The following is a 20,071-nucleotide window of genomic DNA, read 5'->3' as shown; positions in this document are numbered from 1 at the left end:
TAAATATATATAAGTAAGTAAAGGAAGTACCAGATACACTAAAAAGCAACGATAACACATATTATTTTCTTTAGCCTTTGGCACCTCAACATCATTAATTTGCTTTTTTCCTGTGTATACTATATATATTGTTTAATCAGATAAATGGAGTTGTCCACGAAACCAGACCTCAAATTCAGTGAGTTGGAACTACAAAGAACACTTGCTCTCCTTTTCCATTAAACATTAGGATTTCAGTAGAGTTGGCCAGTAATCTGAACTGGAATCACAGAAAATTCTCAGCTGATTTACTAGTTTAGCAAATGTAGTGGCTTGAAGACAGTTGTAATGAATTTTCTCTGTGTAGGGTATTGGCTGACAAACGTCCTGTTAATTTTGAACCTATGAAGACTGTGAGAAGGAGGGAAGTCTAAAAAAGTTGTCGATTCAATTACAAGAACTGTTAATGGACCAGGCACTCCCTGATTAAAACAAGGTTGATTAAACCATCCCTGTAGTGAGAGTATAATTTAAGATACTAGATTTAGAAAGATACAAAAATCCTGTCTCGGAAGATAAAAGAGGACATATAAGGATTTTTTTAAACTTTAAATTGTTTCCCCAAATTGTTTTGTTGAAAACAGTAACACACAACGATTTCGAAGGGGGCAGGACTAGGACTTCACCCATTTTCCTGCTTTGCTCCTCATTGATTGAATTTGTTAGAAAAGCTGTTTTCAGAGAGTGAATGATATAACCCGTAAACAGGAAAAACTAGTCTGAAACTCTGTTAATAACCAACTTATTTTTATTAGAGCAAATACAGTTGTGAAAACTGTACATTGTACATTTTGGGTCAAGAACTATAAATAGAGAAACTCAGAGATAAAGAGTTCATTCTTTGACAGCAAGAAACTTTAAATAGACAAAATGACATTATTAAGTACATTGGCAGGCTTCATTGTGCTGTCCAAAATGTAGTGTACAGTATAACAACCAATTATAAATAGCCTTTCATGTAAAATACAGCTGTGCACATTTTAGAAAAATACCAACAATTTGTTTGAGCTTTGTTTTAAAAAAGCTTATAAATCATACATATTTATAAATGGTACTAACATGCTTACTTAAATTTATAAACATTTTCATAAGCTTTGTTACCCATTATTTCCAGAGCATAAAGTATTTTAAATAAACATTTAATAGGAATATGTCAGTTACAAAATTACCTCTCCATGTAAGGAGACGGGGTGATTTCACTGTTGGATGGAACATTTTGTCCATTATTTCAAGGCTTACACAGTAACTTTTAAAATTTTGCTCTTACTTAAAAATTACTTTCCTAAATTTAAAACACAATTTCTTTTTGTTAAAAATAAATATACAAGTTTTATTTTCATTTGCTCTCTTTCTGCTTTCTTCTTTATCCACACTGGTCAAAACACAGGATTCTCAACATACTTCTGTAAAAAACACCATGGTGTTACTGCCCTGCTTGGAGCTGCTTCGCTGCACAACGTTCAGTCCATACCTACGTTACTTTAATACGCTGCATCAAAAGATAGCTAATGTACTTTGTAAGAATGTCGCCCATTAAACCATGCAAACACTTAGAAAGTTTACAAACAGGTTCAAAACCTAAATTGTATGAAAGATTTTCTAATAGAGATAAAATAAACCATAATACAAGCCCTTTGCTTTTTGCAGCTTTAACTTAAAATGTTTACTTTCCAAATGATCACACCACATATTTTCAGTAAAATAAGCATGCTTTTGATTAATATAGGGTACAATAATTACAGTATAGTGGCACATAAAAAGAAACATGATCACATCATTTCAACAAAGGGCTGTGAAACTACTTAAGACAAACTTTCAAAATGAAAAATTTTGAGGCTTTTTAATGCTGAGGTAAAATTAGAAATGGACTTTAAAGACACTGAAGGCATCGAATCGATAAACAATCACTTAACATTTCTAAATGCTCTACCTGAATGTATTCAACACAAATCTAGTATTTTAAAATTACGATAATTTATTATGAGCAGTAGTTGAACTGTTATTGGCATTAATGTGCACTTGGCCAGGATTTTATGTTAACCGCTGGCAAAATACCTCAGTGTCAAAACATTATAATTCAATTCACCAATTACCACAGCACCAGAGTTCGGAAAAAAAAAAAAAAGAGAAAACTCAACATGCAAACCCTGTATCTTATCTCCCTTGGCTTATTCTGATATTCTACCTCCTGTTTCGAATGTGCTGATATCATCTTAAGATTCTTGTTCTTTTATTATGACAAATTTTGCTTGCTATCGGCATAAGCATTTGAGCACTTTTAGGAAGATACCAACATCTTTAAATTTTGCAGTCATGGTATATTACTTACTAAACCTTAAATCGCAACAGCTCTTCAGGTTTAGGGAAATGAATTTAAGAACTGTATCTTTGGATTAGAGAAAGAGATTTCATTTTCTGCTTCTGCTGCGAGGCAGAACCGGTAGCTTTCTCCAGGTTGGACTAGACAGTATGTTATGGCTATACATCAAACTTCATAAACAACGAATGAACAGAGTCATGCACAGGCAAATGAAATTCGATCTCCTTGAACACTGCAGGAGATGTTAAAAGCAGCGGGTAATGGAATAAGACTGGTGACTGATGCTGCTAACTATTTCTTCTAATGAGATAGGAGTGAACGCTGGAATCACTTCCACAGCAACAGAATCCTCTGACCACATTCCTCTGGCAGTCGTTTTCCCATCTCCCCACTAAAAACATCAGACGGTAAAATAGTAAGGCAGCTGTTAGCTTCCATCAACAAAAAGTGCAGCTCCGTACATTTCCAGTTTAGTCACACTCTGCTGGAACAGATGGAGAAGCCAACGCACTTCACTGGTGGGGCTGCTTCAGCAGATTATTTTGTTTGTTTTCCAACATGGCTGCTCGCTTCAGCTTTCAGAAGACCCCAAAGCCACGAGCCATCGGCAGAGAAACTGATCTCGGCCCCTGGCTGAATTTTCCAAGTTTCATCTCTCTTGCGTCCCATCCCAATTCCAAGCCTCCTTCCCTGTGTCTGAGTCTGACAGGTGCCATTTAAAAGGCTGATGACACAACTGCAGAGAACTGTGGGCTAACACCACTAGTTGTCATGACTTCACTGAAGGGTCAAAACAGTTACATTATTAAATAACTATGTTGAATCACATTCAGGCATAGCTAAAATTAAAGTGAGGAACATTAAAAGGATGCAAAGAAATTAAAACTTTATCATTTGAGGTGGGGTGGATATGGTGATTTTATATGAAAACAAGACCTTTCTTACCTTTCCTAATTCCAATCAAGTTAGAAAATGGACAAAAAGAATGGCTAAACCAATATTCAACAGCATAACCAGGGCGATCATGACTGAGTTAGGGCCCTGAAAATAAAATAAAGATATCAGAATTAATGCAACCTTGACATAGCGCACAGCAATGCACGTGACTTGACTTTATAATTTCTACCTATTTTGACCTTGCTGTGAAAGTTTACCTAAATATTAAAGATACAGACTCTGCTGCTGAACACGGCCACAACCTGTCGCACTCAGGTAGGCTAAATATCATCTGTTTGAAAATGAGCTGGATAAATACAGGAGAGGGTATATTATTACACTGTTCTTAATCACACTGAGATTAAACCACCTGACAAATATGACTGCGTAAACAAATGAAAACAAACCCATCAACACAAACCAAATATCAGCCTAAAATAAAGCAAAACAAAGAATTTGAACTACTTTAGGAAAGCCAGAGTGCTGCTCTTCATCTCTACAGAAGGTTCTGACTCTCATTCCAACACATTTGAAAACAGACTTGACAACGTGCTTTATGAGAAGAATACCCTTTTTTTTTTGGATAAAAAGTTCCTTATCATTGCACTAACATACCTAGCAATGTTTCCATTATAGATTAAAAACCAATTTTATATCTGCAAAATTAAACTTGTTTCAATTTACTCTGACACTTATCTTAGAGACCTGTGTACTGAAGAACTGAAAAGTCAAAATACTCTTTCCCTTCCTAGTTAGAGCTAAATTTGGTTAGAAAATTTAATCATTACATAATCTTAGTCTTTCTGCAAAGCCAGAGAACAAAGATTTCAATTGTTTTCAGCAATTCTGGATATTTTTTTTAAACATAGGTGCTTTCTAATGAGCAACTTGAAATCATGTCCTGAAGAGATGGAAATTCTCAATTTTTCTCTTCTTGTAGCATATTTGGTTTACTACAACATATTTTCACAAAGATTTGCATACGTTTAAAATATAAGGTTGCACGTTTACTGTCAGTAGAAACAGAAAAACCCTTCAATCAGACAATACTTCCCTAAATCACAAAAAACCCCACCTAAAAACCACTGCAGAAAACTATCTTTCAAGCTCCATAAGGGTCACTGGCTTGCATAATAAGGTATATATTCCATTAGAAATGACATAATTTTTTTCACTTTCCACATGAGGCACGCCTTGCAGAAGTTAATTACGCTTCATGACAATGCTAACATTAGCTGTATAATTTCTAGAATGTTAAGGTGTAAGAACTTGCTATTATTAATCTGCTGCAGCAGTGTACCTGGGAAGCTATTGAATAGCGCTTGTGTCATTATTGTATCACATGCTCTCATCCTGAAACAGTCTCATTAAACACTTTGTATCAGAACAGTCCTTTACACAGTAGTTCAGATGGCAGGCCAGATGTGAACTGCTGCCTTATTGAGTAAGTCACAAAATATGTTATGCCAAGTACTCCTTAAATCTCTGGGGAGTCTAAACCCAATCAGCACCTCAGTCATAAGGGCCATAAAGTTCCCTTTGCTCCTATTCAGAGGTACTTTGTTCACAGGCTGAGGAATTAGGCGTTCAAGTTCAAACCATGATCGCGACTATCAGGATGCTAGGTTACATGTTACCATAGCGGTGATGGTATCGGCAGCCACCTTCGCATTTTACTTAATGGCAGAATGTCTAAAATATTCACTAGGAAATAGAAGACTAGGTTTAAGGTCACCTTAGTGAAAGGGATTTTGATTAACAAGTTCCCACTTACCAGTGGTATGTTTTAACCATCGGGTCACAGAACAGAAGTGGAACCATGTTCCTTCCTTCTTACTGGAAATGAGCCACTATGTGCCAAAGAATATGAGACACTTGGTGACAGAGAACAGGCACAAAAGGAAAGTATGACTTTGGATATGGTTACGTTTCTGACCAGAGCACTGTAAACAACCTCACTGTAGTGATGCATAACTCAAGGTTAATGTTTTGTTTCTCTTTCTGGCGTGGACAAAATTGTGCTAGCTTGGGTTCTGTGCTTTTCTACTGCCAAGGAAATCCAAGCTCCCATCAGGATTCCCACCAAATGCGTTTGGCAGTTGTGAGATTTATGCATGAAAGCCATATTGGAAGACTTGGAGCAATAAAACAGGTTTATTTGAAACAACAGCTACTTTGAGAATATCTCAGTTTTGCTGTCTTGGAAAGTCAGTGTTAACACCCTTAGAGTGAATCTTCCATTTGATGACTTCTTTTGCAAAAAAATCCCTTGAATCTCATGACAAACAAGAATAGTACATACATGCTAATGTTACATAGTTCTCTACAGAAAGTGCAATTACAATATTAATCTCCACTAAGATTTGGATTCAGCATCTTTCTCTCTGGTGCTGAGGCACTGGAACAGGTTGCCCAGAGAAGTTGTGGATGCCCCATCCCTGGAAGTGTTCAAAGTCAGGTTGAGCAAGCTGATCTAGTGGAACGTGTCTCTGCCCATGGCAGGGGGGATGGACTAGATGATCTTAAATGTCACTTCCCACCCAAACCATTCTATGGTTCTATGAGTCTAATTGAGACTCCTGGTGTGACCAAAATCAGGTCAACAGTTCCTTTACAGTTTGAGATCCCACCACAGGATTTTACAGTTACGCTGCACCAGAAATTGCAAAGATCTACGAAGGAGTTCATTGCCTAATATCATTTGGGATTTGGCTGTCTAATACTTCGATATTTGAAAATAAGATCCTAGGAAATCAAGTTGATTTTACTATTGAAGAAAAATTTGGACTTATGAGGACTTCACAGGAGCCAGGAACTCATTCATTACCTGAAATATATTCTGAAACAGCATCCTGGTAGCTGCAGGACAGCTTTTGGCTGAATGGCAAGTTGGGACTGCAGCTCAAACAGCAACTTGGTATCATCAGCCAGACTCTTAAAGAATTAGGCTTGGTGGAGGGGAGGGGATTCTCTACTGACACGTTGGTCAGTCAGATTAGGTATAACAATGTCACCACAATATTAGAGAAATTAGGCTAAAAACCCTAGGGGCTATGATCTGAATCAAGAGATCTCATCTACAAAGACAGAAAAAAGTGACACCTAAAGAATTGGGTTGCTGATTTTATATGAAGATCAAAGAAAAATGTTATTTGTTTATGATAATAAACCTGTGTCTTATACAACAAAGTAAATACCATTTCCTTTGGCCTGCTATGTGCATTTTGTTTCCTCTTCTGATAACTGCAACTTTCAGCCCAAAACAGAATTTCCCGATACACTAAAAAATGATCAAACAATATTTGTGGAGCACGTGGTTATTACGCAATAAACTACTACCAGTTTTGTAGGCACCTATGAAATGCTTATTTAATGCTTTAAGACGAATACCATAAATAAGACTTTAGTGTCCTGCAAGGGCTTAAAATAGCAAAAGCCAAAATTAGTCTGAACAGTTCAAGAGTGATTAGAACAGGTGCACTAAAGAAGCTGCAGCAGAAAAACTCCAGTCCTGCTTGAAAACTGCCCTTTCAGCTTCTAGTAAGTCAGACACTTATGTAGTTAAAAATATAACTATATGATTAGTTTTCATTTGGGGAGAGAAGAAAGCTATTTTCCTAAAGGGTAGTGCCAGAAAGTATTAAGACTAGTCTTGTAGTCCCATTGCATTAGGAATGTCTATTAAATATAGCAAAAAGTTCTTGCTCAGAGTTTTTTTTAAGATCAGGCAAAATAGTGATCTATTTTTTCTAACATCATGGAAGTTATATCCCTTACTAACTGGATATTACGGGAACAAAGGCATGAGAGTAAAACACACTGGGTAACATTCACCAAAATGCAATCATTTCAGATACAGGCAAAAAACAGGTGAAACACTCTGTGTGGCTTAAAAATCCTTATCAAGAAAACAAAAAAAAATGATGATACAGTAGAACATTTGTGCCTGGGCTTGTACCTGACCTAAGAAAACACATGTCAAGCAAATCAAATGTGTATTCATGAACTAGAGTATAATAGTACTTTTTGCAGTTCAATTCTACTTTTTACCCAAATCCAAGGCAATCTCAAATCAGCTCACATTCAAGGTGGGCTGGGAGCACGCAGGCTCATACTGGGGCTGGAGGCTGCTAACAAGCAATTAGAAACAACAGTACCAGTTTGTGGTCAAGTGTCTCTGTGCACACTTCACACTGTGATAAACACAAGATAATCTGAAGGTGCCGAATGCTCAGTGAAAAAAGCAGGATTGACCTCTCACTAGAGTAAATGTCTGCAAACAGGCAGCTATTTTGGAGTAACTGATGAACAGTGACTTTGCCATAGTGTTTTATGCATGCTTTTACCTTGATAAAACTATGACAGAGTCCTATGGTTCTGAAATTATTCTAAACTTCCATTTTTGAACATCAGAAAATATGTATACACAGAAACACATTTATACTTGATGTGCAGTGTGCTGATATTTTTCAAGTCTAATGCCAGAAACAGGGATACCTAGAGAATCAATACTGTTCCTGTAACGAACTTATTGAAGAGATGATAATCAGCGACATTCTTAAGGATGTAACAGATTCAAAGCAAATATGAAATAGTAATTTTATTATTAAAACAGCTACTGCAGACTTCTCTGTAAATAAAGTTGTTTAAAGTTCTTAATCCAAATTAAAGTTTTTGTTTCCTTCAGATGTGGGAAGTGGCTTTGATTTAGATACAGGAAAGGAAGAACTGAAAAATCTTACATCCTCTGTGTTCTTAATGCTTTCTCACTGAAAACCCGGAAAAAGTATAGCACAGATTTATACAGCACTTTCGGATAAACTAACGAAAAGTGCTCCATAAATGTTATAGACTCATTTTGTATCCCCAAACCATGTTTCCTCATTATCTTTTAATGAGAGTGAGAGTTTATTTTCTCTTTATATTTCTTAACAAATATATTTTTAAACTTTTATGGAGGATCTAAAGCAGACTCACTTTGAAACCACAACAAAATCATTTGTCAGGATGACAACTGCAATGACTGATTAAAAAAAACCAAAACAAACAAAACGAACCACAACCCATTGCAGCTCTAGAATTCTGAAGTCTCTGAACATTCGTAAGTGTTCGGGATAAAGAGGAGTACACTAATCTGACTTCTCAGTAACTGTGCACTTTTAGGTTAGTCACTGTGTAACGCCAGCACACTGGTCCAGAAACACTGCAAAACCAGCTACAGTTTTTCTGAAGCTGACAGGTGATACTGAAAATTAAAAAGAAAGGCTTCCAGGCAGCATTAACAGTTATTCTGTACTATGTCTTTCCTTTAGTTTGCTAGGCCAGTAGGCTACTCCTTTCTGCTTTAATTGCCTTAGGATTTTTACTCATTTCAACATTTTAAAGAAGTGAGCACATCAGAAATTTATAAGGCCAAATACACAGACACATATGGAAGACATCTTTGTAAAAAATACATATATCTACATATATCTTAAACCACCATTCTATTAAAAATGGGTTCCTAAACTCTGATCTCCTTCTTTCCCGAAATGCTGATAATAAGAATAATGCAATCAGTGTGCTCCAAATGAAGCAGAGGGACAGTTCCCAGTTGATCTGTAATATCAATAAACAAAGAGTAGCTAATGTACAATATCTTGTCACTCTTCCACCTCTCCTGGTAACAGGCTATATGTTCACAATTCTTATACTGATTATTCTAGAAGGTCAATAAACTGCTGTTTAGTTGCCCTACTTAGTTTCTTAAAATGAAGACTCCCTCAGCTCCAAAACATTATTTGATTTGGATAGAACGTAGGAAAAATAAGGAGTATTTCTAGCCACTTATTTTCACTAGAGCTGAACAAAAAAAGTCAATTCAGGCTAAAATTCTGTGCAAGCTCACTCAACATTTACAAGGCTGACAGCTTGGTGTTACCCTACATAGGAGTCATATCCGTGAGATTTGAAAGGTTAAAGGGCTGATATCAGCTGTAATACAGCTTTGCAGATTACAAAACACTACGAACATCTACTTTGATCCGCACAAAATAGAATACAAGCTTTCTGCTGAACTAGAGGATATCATCTGGGCAAAATGCTCATTACCAAACTATTCAGCGATGGCTCCAAAAACTCAGCACCTGAAAACTGACGTAACATTTAATTAATATCATCAAAAGCAACTTCAAACAAGACTTTCATCAAAATCTGTCCAGCTGTTTGATCTTCTTACACATTTGTGTGTTAGCCTGGGAAAATATTTTATATAGTGTACTTACGGAAAGTGATTCGATGTGTCAGATTTTTTTGCCTTGAATCTTTCATTGTAAGACACGTTTTAATCATTCCTGCAGCTCTTCATGGGACTTTCCCTTAAGGTTTTTTTCATTTTAAATCCCTGATTTAGGGACTCTGTGTTTTATTCCAGAAGTGGTTGCACCAGTGCCAAAACCAGATAAAACAGACTCCCATGTACTCTTGCTTAATCTTTCCTGTTGATAAATCTAAGGATTATATTAACATCTCTGAACAACAGCAGCAGACTGTGAGCTCATGCTCAGTTGTCTCTCTTGTTCCTGATCCACCAACCTTTTCCAGTTCTGATCCTGCATGGCCAGGCTCTGTAAACTGTCTCTCAGTATATGAACTTACATTTTGCTGTGCTGCTGAGGATAATTACTTGCATCTTTCTTAGCAGGTGATTTGCATCAGCTTGTATCAGTGATCCATCGTTTTCATTATTTATCAGTTCACTGATCTGTGTGTCTTCTGTAAACTTTATGGGTAATGATTTATGGGTCCTCTCCCATGTGATTAATAAGAATGGTCATAAACTAGAGCAGTAGAATTAATCCAAGAATGATCTCACCAGAATAATACCAAATTAGTAATGTTTTCCAAATTATTTTTTGAGAAACAACAGTCAGCTTTTAAAAAAAATATTTTAATGCCTTTACTCTGGCTTCCTTGTCAGAATAAATATCTATGTAAAAGCAAACCAAGTGACCTTCTTGATTGAGAATATGATTGCTCTGTCACACCTCAAGATGTTAAGCTTGTTTGACAACATCTTCTACAATTCATGTTGGCTGGAAATTCTTACACCTCTTTATTTTTAAATTCTTCATTAATGAAGTCTGGTGTCAGTTATTCAACTGTTTTGCCTGAGATCAGTGCTAGGCTATCTGGATCTCATTAAATAGGTCATTCTGTTTATCCCATCTGAATAATGACACAGTGGGGTTTTTTTTGGTTTTGTATTTGTGTGTGTGTGTGGGTGGGTTTTGTGTGTTTTTTTGTGATTTTTTTTTGTTTTTTTTCTTTTTTTTTTTTGTTTTTTTTCTTTTTTTTTATTCTTGTTCCTACTAGGGTACCAAAAATGTTTCACAGAAACAATGCTTATAAAAAACCCAAAAGAAATAGTATGACAATTATTTAGAGCTCTTCATTCACTAAAGGTTAACTTTAGGATCTACAGCTAACATCTTCCTGAATTTCTCTTGGCCCAGAAATAATTTTATCATACTCAGAGATTCTGAATTCCATAACCTGGCTTTTTCTTCTAACATGGAATAGAAATGCTATTAGTCATCTCTTCTTTACTGCATAACTATTGATAGTTCTATTATTTCTAACTAATAATGAGATTCAGATTCACAGTGATCTGAATGTATAGTTTTAAAACTCCTCCATTTCCTGACGGAGAAGAAATTCAACTTTTCATGTTGCTCTGAAATGCAAGCATTGTTAGAAGTTTGCATTTTAAAACAGTCTATATTTTGATGCAAAATTCCCTGGTTTTAGAGCCTACAATCAAGACAGAGAAGACAATGAAAATGGAGATGGTCTGGACTGGGTCAGACCACAGGCCAGCATCCTGTCTCCAACAGTTGTCAAAAGTAGATGTTTGGGAAAGAGAAGAACTCCCGGTACTGCCCAATTATGCACGGAAGTACCAGGAACACCATTTTGTGTGTGTGGAAAAAGATACATGTATATCTGCAAATATGTATCTATATGCACACAAAACACATATATACATACTCATTGTAACTGCTGTATTTATGGATGCAATAGGGCTTCATGTTTCAAAATTCTGTCAGTATCTGGCTATCAAGTACCCCTTCCTAGTTTTCAAAAAGGATAACACAGAAGACTGGAGTATTTGTTTCTCACTCCAGTCTGGTGTGGTGGGTTCTAGCTAGCAGACTGTATCCAGATGAAGATTTGACAGAAGCAAGCTTTGGCTGTTCTTAGGTTGCAAAGCTCAGCACTAGGAGCATAACGGCAGTGAAACTGAAAAGGTTTCTTGTGGTACTCACCGAACTGTTTCCTACTTCTTTTTCCACTGCTGAATGTGACTCGTTATTAGCTGGGTTCTTTGGTGCAGTAAATTCCGCTTTCTTAATTTTTGTGTCAGGTTTGTTTTCTTTGGCATCTGGCTTACCCCCAGATCTAGCAGGACTTGGCTTCTGTGAGGGTGGTATCTGTGCAAGTGTTGATGGTGATGGGTTGACATATTCATCTTCTTCCCTGAGCTCCTGTGGAAGCACTGGTGGATTCACTTTTACATAATAACCATGGTAGTGATCATGCAGCTCCCCATTCTCTCTGCTGATGGGATTGTGATGGGCCGAAAACTTTGGCTGGTGTTTCACAGCTACATCCTCCTTCATCGGTGCTTTTGAAAACAAAGGCTTGTTGATTGTGGGTGTTATATTCTCAGTGGCTGAAAGCTTTTTTTCTTGATTGAGTCTTGCCCCAGAAGCGTAGGTTTGCCTTTTCAGTTGTTTTGAAGGAGAGGACTCAGAAGAAAGAGGAGGACTATGCCTTGGACTTGTCTCTGGGGTCCTAGGGGGTGTAGTACCTTTTCGATAAAAGTGAGGTGACTCTTTTGGGGTAGGTGGTTTTTCCTGAACTTTTTCTTCAGATTTTTCTTTCACCTCCATTCCTTCTTGAAATTTTTGTTTGATATAATCAGGGCCTGAAAAATAGTGTAATAGAAATATTATGATTAAAACAAAACCAAGACTTCACAGTAAAACTATTGCATTGGGATGTCTGACCAGAGTGCCTTGCTAAAATACTGGCAGGGATAGGTGTTACCAAAAATACACTGACATCCATAACGATTTACTCTAAATCACTCAGTGGTTGAAGTTACTGTATTTTTTGGTAATTGTTGGGACTACTTGCTGATTTGTTTAAGTCACTTTACAACTTCAGCTTTGTAAAGGGTCATAGGACACAGAATGTCTCTGAGTGAAGTCTGAGGGACTAAAGACTGGCTTATCTTACATATTTATTATTCTTTCTTTTTCTAAGAGACATGTTTTGCTTAATTACCCTAATCTATTTAACTTATATCCTCATGACCATAGTATCTTTTTATCACAGAAGTATACAACAGTCAGAATGAGACATCTCTTCTGCCCTTCTAACCTATGGGAAATAGGGCCTGAATAATATTTTTTCCCTTTGTGCGCATGTTAGCTTGTCTTATACAAATATATACGTGCCTTGAACTCTCACACGCTGAGTTTGTCTTGCCATATGAAAACACAGGTTAACCAATTTAGTTGGTAACACACTTCTGCTTAGAAGTTAGGAAGACAAGTCCCTAGGGAAACACTTACAGAACAGCCAGCAAGAAGAATACCCTTCTCTCAAATCCCAGGTAAACACACCTGACCACATTAACCACTAGGACTCACTTATCAAGGTGAATTTCTATGCAGCTGTGTTATATAAAGACAAGCTGGCTGAGATGCTTTGCTATAGGTTTTGGTTGTCTGATTTAACAGTTAATACTAAGACTTGAGAAAATGCTCTGTTGAAGAAACAAAATTGCTGTAAATTTGTCTGTATTGTGGGCAGAGTTTTCTATTTTTCTTCCTGGAGGCCACATCCCAGATTTCAGGATCAGGTCCTGTAAGAAGTCAGAAGCTGGGGAGCTCTGTTAACAAAAAACTACAAGGATCTTTCTGTATGTTCAGCAATGGCTTCTGCCAAATAAATTGCAACTGTTTCTCCACTTCTATCTTTGCTAGAACTGCTGCTTTCCTTTGATTTTTTTTCTTTTTCTTCTGTGAGTCTTATCTGTGTTCTATGTCATAGAGAAATTCTGTGCACAGAGAAGGTCTGCAAACATTTTTCTGCTTTTGAGTTTATAGCAGGCGCTAGCTGTGTTAAGCAGATACAGTCTTTTTACAGATGCCAGAAGAATATGCATCACTACACAGTGCTGAGATGAGAGGAAGGAAGGAAGAACAGCATGAAGTTTTTGGAAGTTACTGAGTCATCTGGTAAGTAAGCATTGCTGAGGAGAATTACTTGGCATGAAATCTCCTTTGAGCAGTAGAATGACAATGGTTTTGGCATCTCTGAAAACCAGAGGTGGAAACAGGGAGTTGTTGAGAAAGAAGGCTGGACGTAGACAAGTCAGGATTTGTTCTCAATGACGTTTGAGGAGGAAACTTTGAGAAGTTAAGTATGCACAGAGGGAGAAGACTAGAGACTTGGTTCTTATGGCTTTTTATAATCTTCCTGGTAAAAGGGAAAGTTAGCACAACACAAACTAAAAGTTGCCATCTATAAAGTTACAGTTACAATCACCATTCATGAAATTATCTGTCATGTAGGGAATTTCCTTCCATGTTTGCTGAGATGCATAAGGTAATGCTGAGGTTTTTAAAATGCATAAGCTTTGGTTTTCTTCTCTTTTGAGGTGGAATATAATTAGAAACATAAAGGGAAGAGCATGGCTAAAGGGGCTCTGCCTAATGCTTAAGCCCAAGCCACAGAGCTGTTAAATTGCAATGATTATTTATTATGGACACGTCTACATCCATGTTAGCTTGCTCCTTATGACTGCTGTGGTGAGAGCATCCCAATTGGAATACCCTCTCTTCAGCCTTACAATGGTGCTCAAATGGCACCTGTTCTGCTTGTGACCTATCTAGAAAATTCACGTCCTGTGACAACTCTTCACTGCCCACCATACATAAAGATATGACTTTTCCTAATACCCAACAGCACTTGATGGACTGCAGGCACTTTCATAAGGAACACATCTGTGCCTCAGATGTCATCCCTGTCCACTGTCTTCTTTGATCAATGAAAAGCCTCCCAAGGCCGACCAGAGGGATTCTCACTCTTCCCAAGAACTCCAAACTGTGTTGGAATTTCTGAGACAAGAAGGGAGTCAGGTCTTGGCTGCCCATGTCTCCACAAGAGATTGGTACAGTTAAAACCAAAAATCTCAAACCAAAACAAAAATGCCATCTTTAACTGAAGGCCTTCAAAGACATTAACTGTCTATAGGCTAACAATTTTGTATTTTTACTGGATATTTGGCAATGTTTCATGCCAGGTGACATGAAGCCCCACCAGAGGAGGCTGTAGCCATCTGCATCCAAGTCTGAGGGTGTCTGACCAGCCATTCAACAATTGGCTTAACATAACACAGCAGCCCTCCCTCCCACCCCTCAGTACATCGCATATGGCTATTAGAGATACATCCCTTGCCTCCAGCCTTGCCAGGCAAATCTTTCCAACACTCAAATTCTTGGCTCTGTACTGAAGTTAGCTTTGGAGATTGTCCAAGAACTTTTTTTCATGTCTGTTCACTGTATTCAGTACAATCAGCTTATGCACCTGTCTGAACCACTGGCTCCAAACAGCAGGAACACAGTTCCTGCTCTCTTCCAAGGACAAAGAATAGTTGTCAGGACTTACCTTGCCCCCTTCATTAAAGGCATTATCTTACACTACATACATAGGCAATGGAGTCCTTTTTCTTCAGACACTTTAGCCAAGTGCACTCTACAGCATGAGTTTAAAGGAATCAGGGCCAAGGGAATTTGGAATGGGAGTCACTAACATCTGGTCCTACAAGATTTCTCAGCTGCCTAATCTTAATGAGGAAAAGAATACGCTGTGAGGGTGGGAAGAAGGTACGGTGGGATTATCTGTCTAGGAAATAAAGATAGAATTCGGTTCATCGGTTTGCAGTTCAAACAACCAGTGGATATATTCCTAAACATGATATGTCTGAGTGCCTAAGGAGAATCTGGTCTGGAAAGCAGAACCAAGAAGTGTTTTCTAACCAAAGATAAGCTTTCTTGGTGGATGAACCTGGGTGTTTCCTTGTGGTGACATGCTGGCCATGCTGCTGCCTGTTAAAAATTGATGCACCTGTGCTGGGTGAAGGTCATCATGGGGTGGTTTTGGCTCCCACAGCCGCTGTGATGCCAGTGGCTGGATGGCACCATTAAAGTGTGAGTTAGCCAGTATTTTTGGGGAATAGCCTCTGAAAGTCCAAGGACTGAGTGGATGTGTGGGATATACACATCTCATATCACCTGCTGTCTGCTTGAACAGCATTTCATTGATGGCTGTGGGGTGAGTGAAGCTTTGGTTTGCTGACAGACTCATAGTTTTTCTAAATCTAGAATTTCTTGTGGAGTTCTTGTGTAATGTGTCCTTCCTCCTGGAAAGGCTCCAGTAAACGATATGACAGCATGGCCAGCCCTGTAAATGAAAAAAGAAGGGTGCCCTGGTTCTGCCACAGCATTTTTAGAGTGGTGACAGCCACATGTTTCCCCTATGGCCTAGTGACGTGTATGTATTGGCACCATGGGGCTGTCGCAGGATTGTGGCTTAAGCAGTGTCAGAAAATGCCATCTTGCAGGACAGGGTAAAAGCAGCCAGTGTTTCTCAAGAAGGCTAATAAGAGACTTTGTGCCTTATCAGCTCAGGATGAAATCTGAAGCTTGAGAGGGATTGCAGAATGCAGGGTAGCGAGGAAAAAGGTTTGGATATGTATTTATAATATACAAGAATATATACAAGATTCAGGTCATACTCTGGCCTATTCCACCTAACCACTTTCACTGATTTAGGCCTCTTTGCAAAAGAGAAAAAAACAGGATATGGGAAAGAGGTGGAGCTGAAAGAGGATGGGTTCAGGAGGTCCCAAAGGCACTAGGATTCCTTACAGTAGAGCTGGTGATCCTTCAAAGAGCAATTCTGAATTCCATAGTCAGTATGCATAACTGAGAAACCTGCCATAAATCTCATTTCCACAGTTTAATGAGCTTTTGCCTCATATTAGTAAAAGGATTTTTATATTCTCAAAATCCTTAATACATCTTGTAACTGGTAAAAAGGACTTCTAGTAACGTATCAATGAAACAAAATAAATCTTGATGTTTTGTGGCAGGACTGCAGGACAACGTATTTTCAAGTAATCCAAGAACACTTCTGTAGTTTTCTAATACTATAGAATAGCTAGTAATTTAAATAATTAAATGAATTAAAATAATGTTGAATTAAACATAGTACTGTGTAAACTGAAATACAGTATATTCTAGAACATTCTAGTTCTGTGTAGCATTGCTTTATTTAAGAGTTAATCCACTGTATCCCAATCATTTGCAACTTCCCATGTACTCCTGTACGACCTTGGTCACATTAAAATGTCTCGGTCCACGTATAATAAATGAAACATGCATGACACTCAGGTTTAAAAGCTTTTCTCTGAACCAACATTATTTAAGACAGGGAATTCTGTTGATATCAACAACCAGTTTCCACAGGAAACATCTTCACAGTGTCAGATGCGTTCCTAATTATAGGGAATGCTGTGGGAAACTCCACTAGGACTCCACTAGAAAATCTGCCCTCTGGGAGCAGCAAAAAAGTTTTGGGAGAGGAGGTTTCTCTGAGCTAACCCTGAGACATGAGGCAATGCAGATGACAGCTTCTCAATGTAATATGACAGAGGATGCCTAGTCCTGCTGCCGTTGACTCTATGTGACTGAAGTAGGTTCCTATAGGACCCTATAGGTAAGCACAACCTATACGACTCTAGCAGCTTTGTCACCTGGGTGTTTCCAGCCCCTGTGGTGAATCGGTACTCCCAGTTGTAAACTGGTTGGCTGCTGCACAAGAGGTGAGGATCCTCCTTCCCCTCCTCCCCCTCCCGTTTGTGAGGGCCCAGCCACAACCTTTAAATCAGTCAAAAGTGATTTGGATGGAAGGCACTGTAATTATATGGCTTGTGCAAAAACGCTAATTTGGGAATTACATGGCATTACCAATGAGACCATGCTTAATTAGGTCATCATAACTTGCAAAACTATATTTAAAACCTAGAGGTTGATGTGTTCTTTACTGTAGAGGCTGGTTTTGTTCTTCAGACATGTCCTCTCTGTTTTTCAGAGGAAAATTAAAAACATGGCAAAACCACCTATTTAATATATTGAAATACCATTTAGGTTCTTAATCTATGCAATTTTTCCATTAAAATATAATAATAATAGTAATAATAATGAGACGGCTTCTCCTTAAGAAAAAAATCCCCAACTTTAACAATAGTTTTATAAACATCTTATAATTTTTTCATGATACTTCTCCTATTCTTTTGTTCCCACAGCCTTATCATTTTTACACTTCAGGAAAAGCAAGCATTTAATATTACAATTTTATTAGTCTTTTGAAAGAAAAAAGATTGCAATGACAGTAATACAGGCTCTAGAATATAATATTTACAGAATATAACATTTAAAGTACTGCTGATGCTGAAATGATGTTATTAAATGTTGAGGTATATTAGAAGTGATTATTAGGTAAGCATGTGCTTATTTCTGCTTTTTAAACTAGAGTAGACATTATATGATGTAACCTAACTATATCTAGGGCTACATAAGGAGTTAACAAATATACATTGCTATATAAAGAGTAACCCAGGTAACAAATTACATTATAATTTTGTGATTACAGGAAAATCTATGTTTTACTTATAGATATATTCCACCCATGAAGCAGACACTTCACTCCCTAATTTTGTTTACACATATGCATTGTGAGTCGAAAGACTCAGTCTTTACTGCCAGGTTTACCCATTGTCTGGGGAGTAATGAGGACACAATCAAAGCTATTTGCTCAATCAGGACACTGCAGTCTAAATGCAAACCTTGCAAGATTGGAAGCCCCTTTTTACTAAAATATTGAACATTTCTATAAAAAAGAGAGAATTACTATTCTGAACAGTTGACAATCTATAAATACAATAAAAAAGAAGACAGCAAAAAATTATACCAGTAGCCTGCTTTACAGATGCGGGAGTTAAACTGAAGGGAAATCATGACCCAAAACAAATGCTTCCTCTGAATAATCTTTCTGAACTCAGTGGTCAGTTGTCAATAAAGCACTGTCATGCTTAAAGCTTTGCTAAGGCTTTGGTAAAGTGATAGCCTCAAGTTGCACAGGAAGCCTTTGTCAAATCTAGGAACGGAGTGCTAGTCTTCTGAGTAATCAAAAGCCAACACAGCACTTTGGCCGTAAGTTTGTCACGTATCTTCTTCAAGGTCATCTTCCTGGAGAAGCTGAGAACTGTTCGAATCAGGATTCAAAGATCCAGAGAAGGAAATAGTATATGACAAGGACATTTCTTACTGCGCATTATATCCTAGTACAAATCCAGGGCACCATACTGCTGAAGCAAAAGTCTTTTGTGTTTAAATGCCCTGTACTAAAAAAGGGAAATATGTAGTTTGGTGTTGGTACTAGAGGTTGCTATTCACTGTTTGAGAAATTAGCCGGTTTTCTAAAGTATCACTGTTGGCAACAATATCTATGCTCTCATAATAAGATTTATTTGCTGCTCTGATGATCATTAATACAACTTGGAAAGCCTGGTGATCCATTAAAGGATCAATTCATATAGAATCTTTCCTGCAGGTCGGATTTTGCAGGATAGGACATCTATAATAATTCCTCAGCATTTGGGATGGTAACTGTAGGTGAAGGAAATAGAAATAATCATTTTATCAGTCTGCTAAAAGAAGTGATTCATGAGTCATTACGAATCTGTAAACAACTATATTCAGTAAATTTTAGAAAGACAGGGTTTTTTATTATTGCTTCATTGTGGAGATGTGTGTAGGGGGAAAGAACTATAATTAATGTCATTAGTACTTCCTCTGTTTTATTCTTATTTTTCTGAAGGTTGTATTGGTAACAGGAGGAAAAAAAGCTCTTACCTGCTAGGCGGCTGGCTTGAATTCAGCCCAAATGAATGGAGGGAGGGCTGGGCAATGTCATGTGTAAAATGTTGATGAATTTAGCAGAGCAGAGCTATGGTTGTGGTTTTAGTAATGTTTGGCAGCCCTGTCTGCCATCTTGGCAGACTGAACTGAGACTAAATGGAACTAGAAATCAAAGGTTTAGGATTATAGCCGTAAAAAAATGGATGGGATATAACACAGGGTGCTTAAAGAGGCACAGGGTTCTGAGATATCATTTCTGCCTGACTTATACATGGTAGTTTAAGAGGTTATCACCCCAGGTGTCTGCAGCATCCTTCTGATAGATACAGTGCCCCAGCAATAGCACATGGAACAGTGCAGCTGCCTCATGGTTGGGTCAATGTGCAGCAAGGTGTGTAAGATTTCTGGCTTCCAGACAGTCAGTGGGCACCTGACTTGATTGCCAAGTTGGATTTCCCAAGAAAGAAATGCCTTACTCCTAGTGATGCACATATATGTTTCTAAATAATTCCTTAATTCAAAATGACATATGTAGGCCCTGTTGCCCTGTTTTGGCTGCATCTAAAGTTGGTTATGCCAGCTGGAATAATGGCTCTCCTTAACTGCACTTGAGAATGCTTTACGGAAAAAAATAACACATTTGCTAAAGTTTAAAAATAAACCTTGTCACAGAAGAGAGAGAAGAATTGAAATGGAAGGGATTGTTGACACTGCCTGTTGAGACTTACAAGATGCCTGC

The 20,071-nt window shown here is 37.7% G+C and overlaps 1 protein-coding gene across 3 annotated transcripts in view; it reads right to left on the bottom strand.

Moving 5' to 3' along the window:
- Window positions 1–848: 848 nt before the first annotated feature.
- JPH1 (junctophilin 1) overlaps window positions 849–20,071 on the bottom strand; it is an 84,032-nt gene continuing 64,809 nt past the window's right edge. Inside the window, exons 4-6 of one of the 3 annotated variants that reach the window (XM_080340346.1) lie at window positions 11,602–12,263; window positions 3,305–3,400; window positions 849–3,198 (exon numbers count right to left, since the gene is read on the bottom strand). In XM_080340346.1, coding sequence (XP_080196472.1) covers window positions 3,320–3,400; window positions 11,602–12,263 — 743 coding nt within the window. In that variant the 3' untranslated portion in view covers window positions 849–3,198; window positions 3,305–3,319. The remainder of the gene's footprint in view (window positions 3,199–3,304; window positions 3,401–11,601; window positions 12,264–20,071) is intronic. The other 2 variants (XM_080340347.1, XM_080340348.1) reach the window with 2 other exon arrangements.

Source organism: Nesoenas mayeri (genome assembly GCF_963082525.1).
Source record: "Nesoenas mayeri genome assembly, chromosome: 2".
In the NCBI taxonomy this organism is placed as follows: Eukaryota; Metazoa; Chordata; class Aves; order Columbiformes; family Columbidae; genus Nesoenas; species Nesoenas mayeri.
The sequence above is the reverse complement of the archived record's forward strand: the minus strand, read 5'-3'. Positions and strand labels throughout refer to the sequence as shown.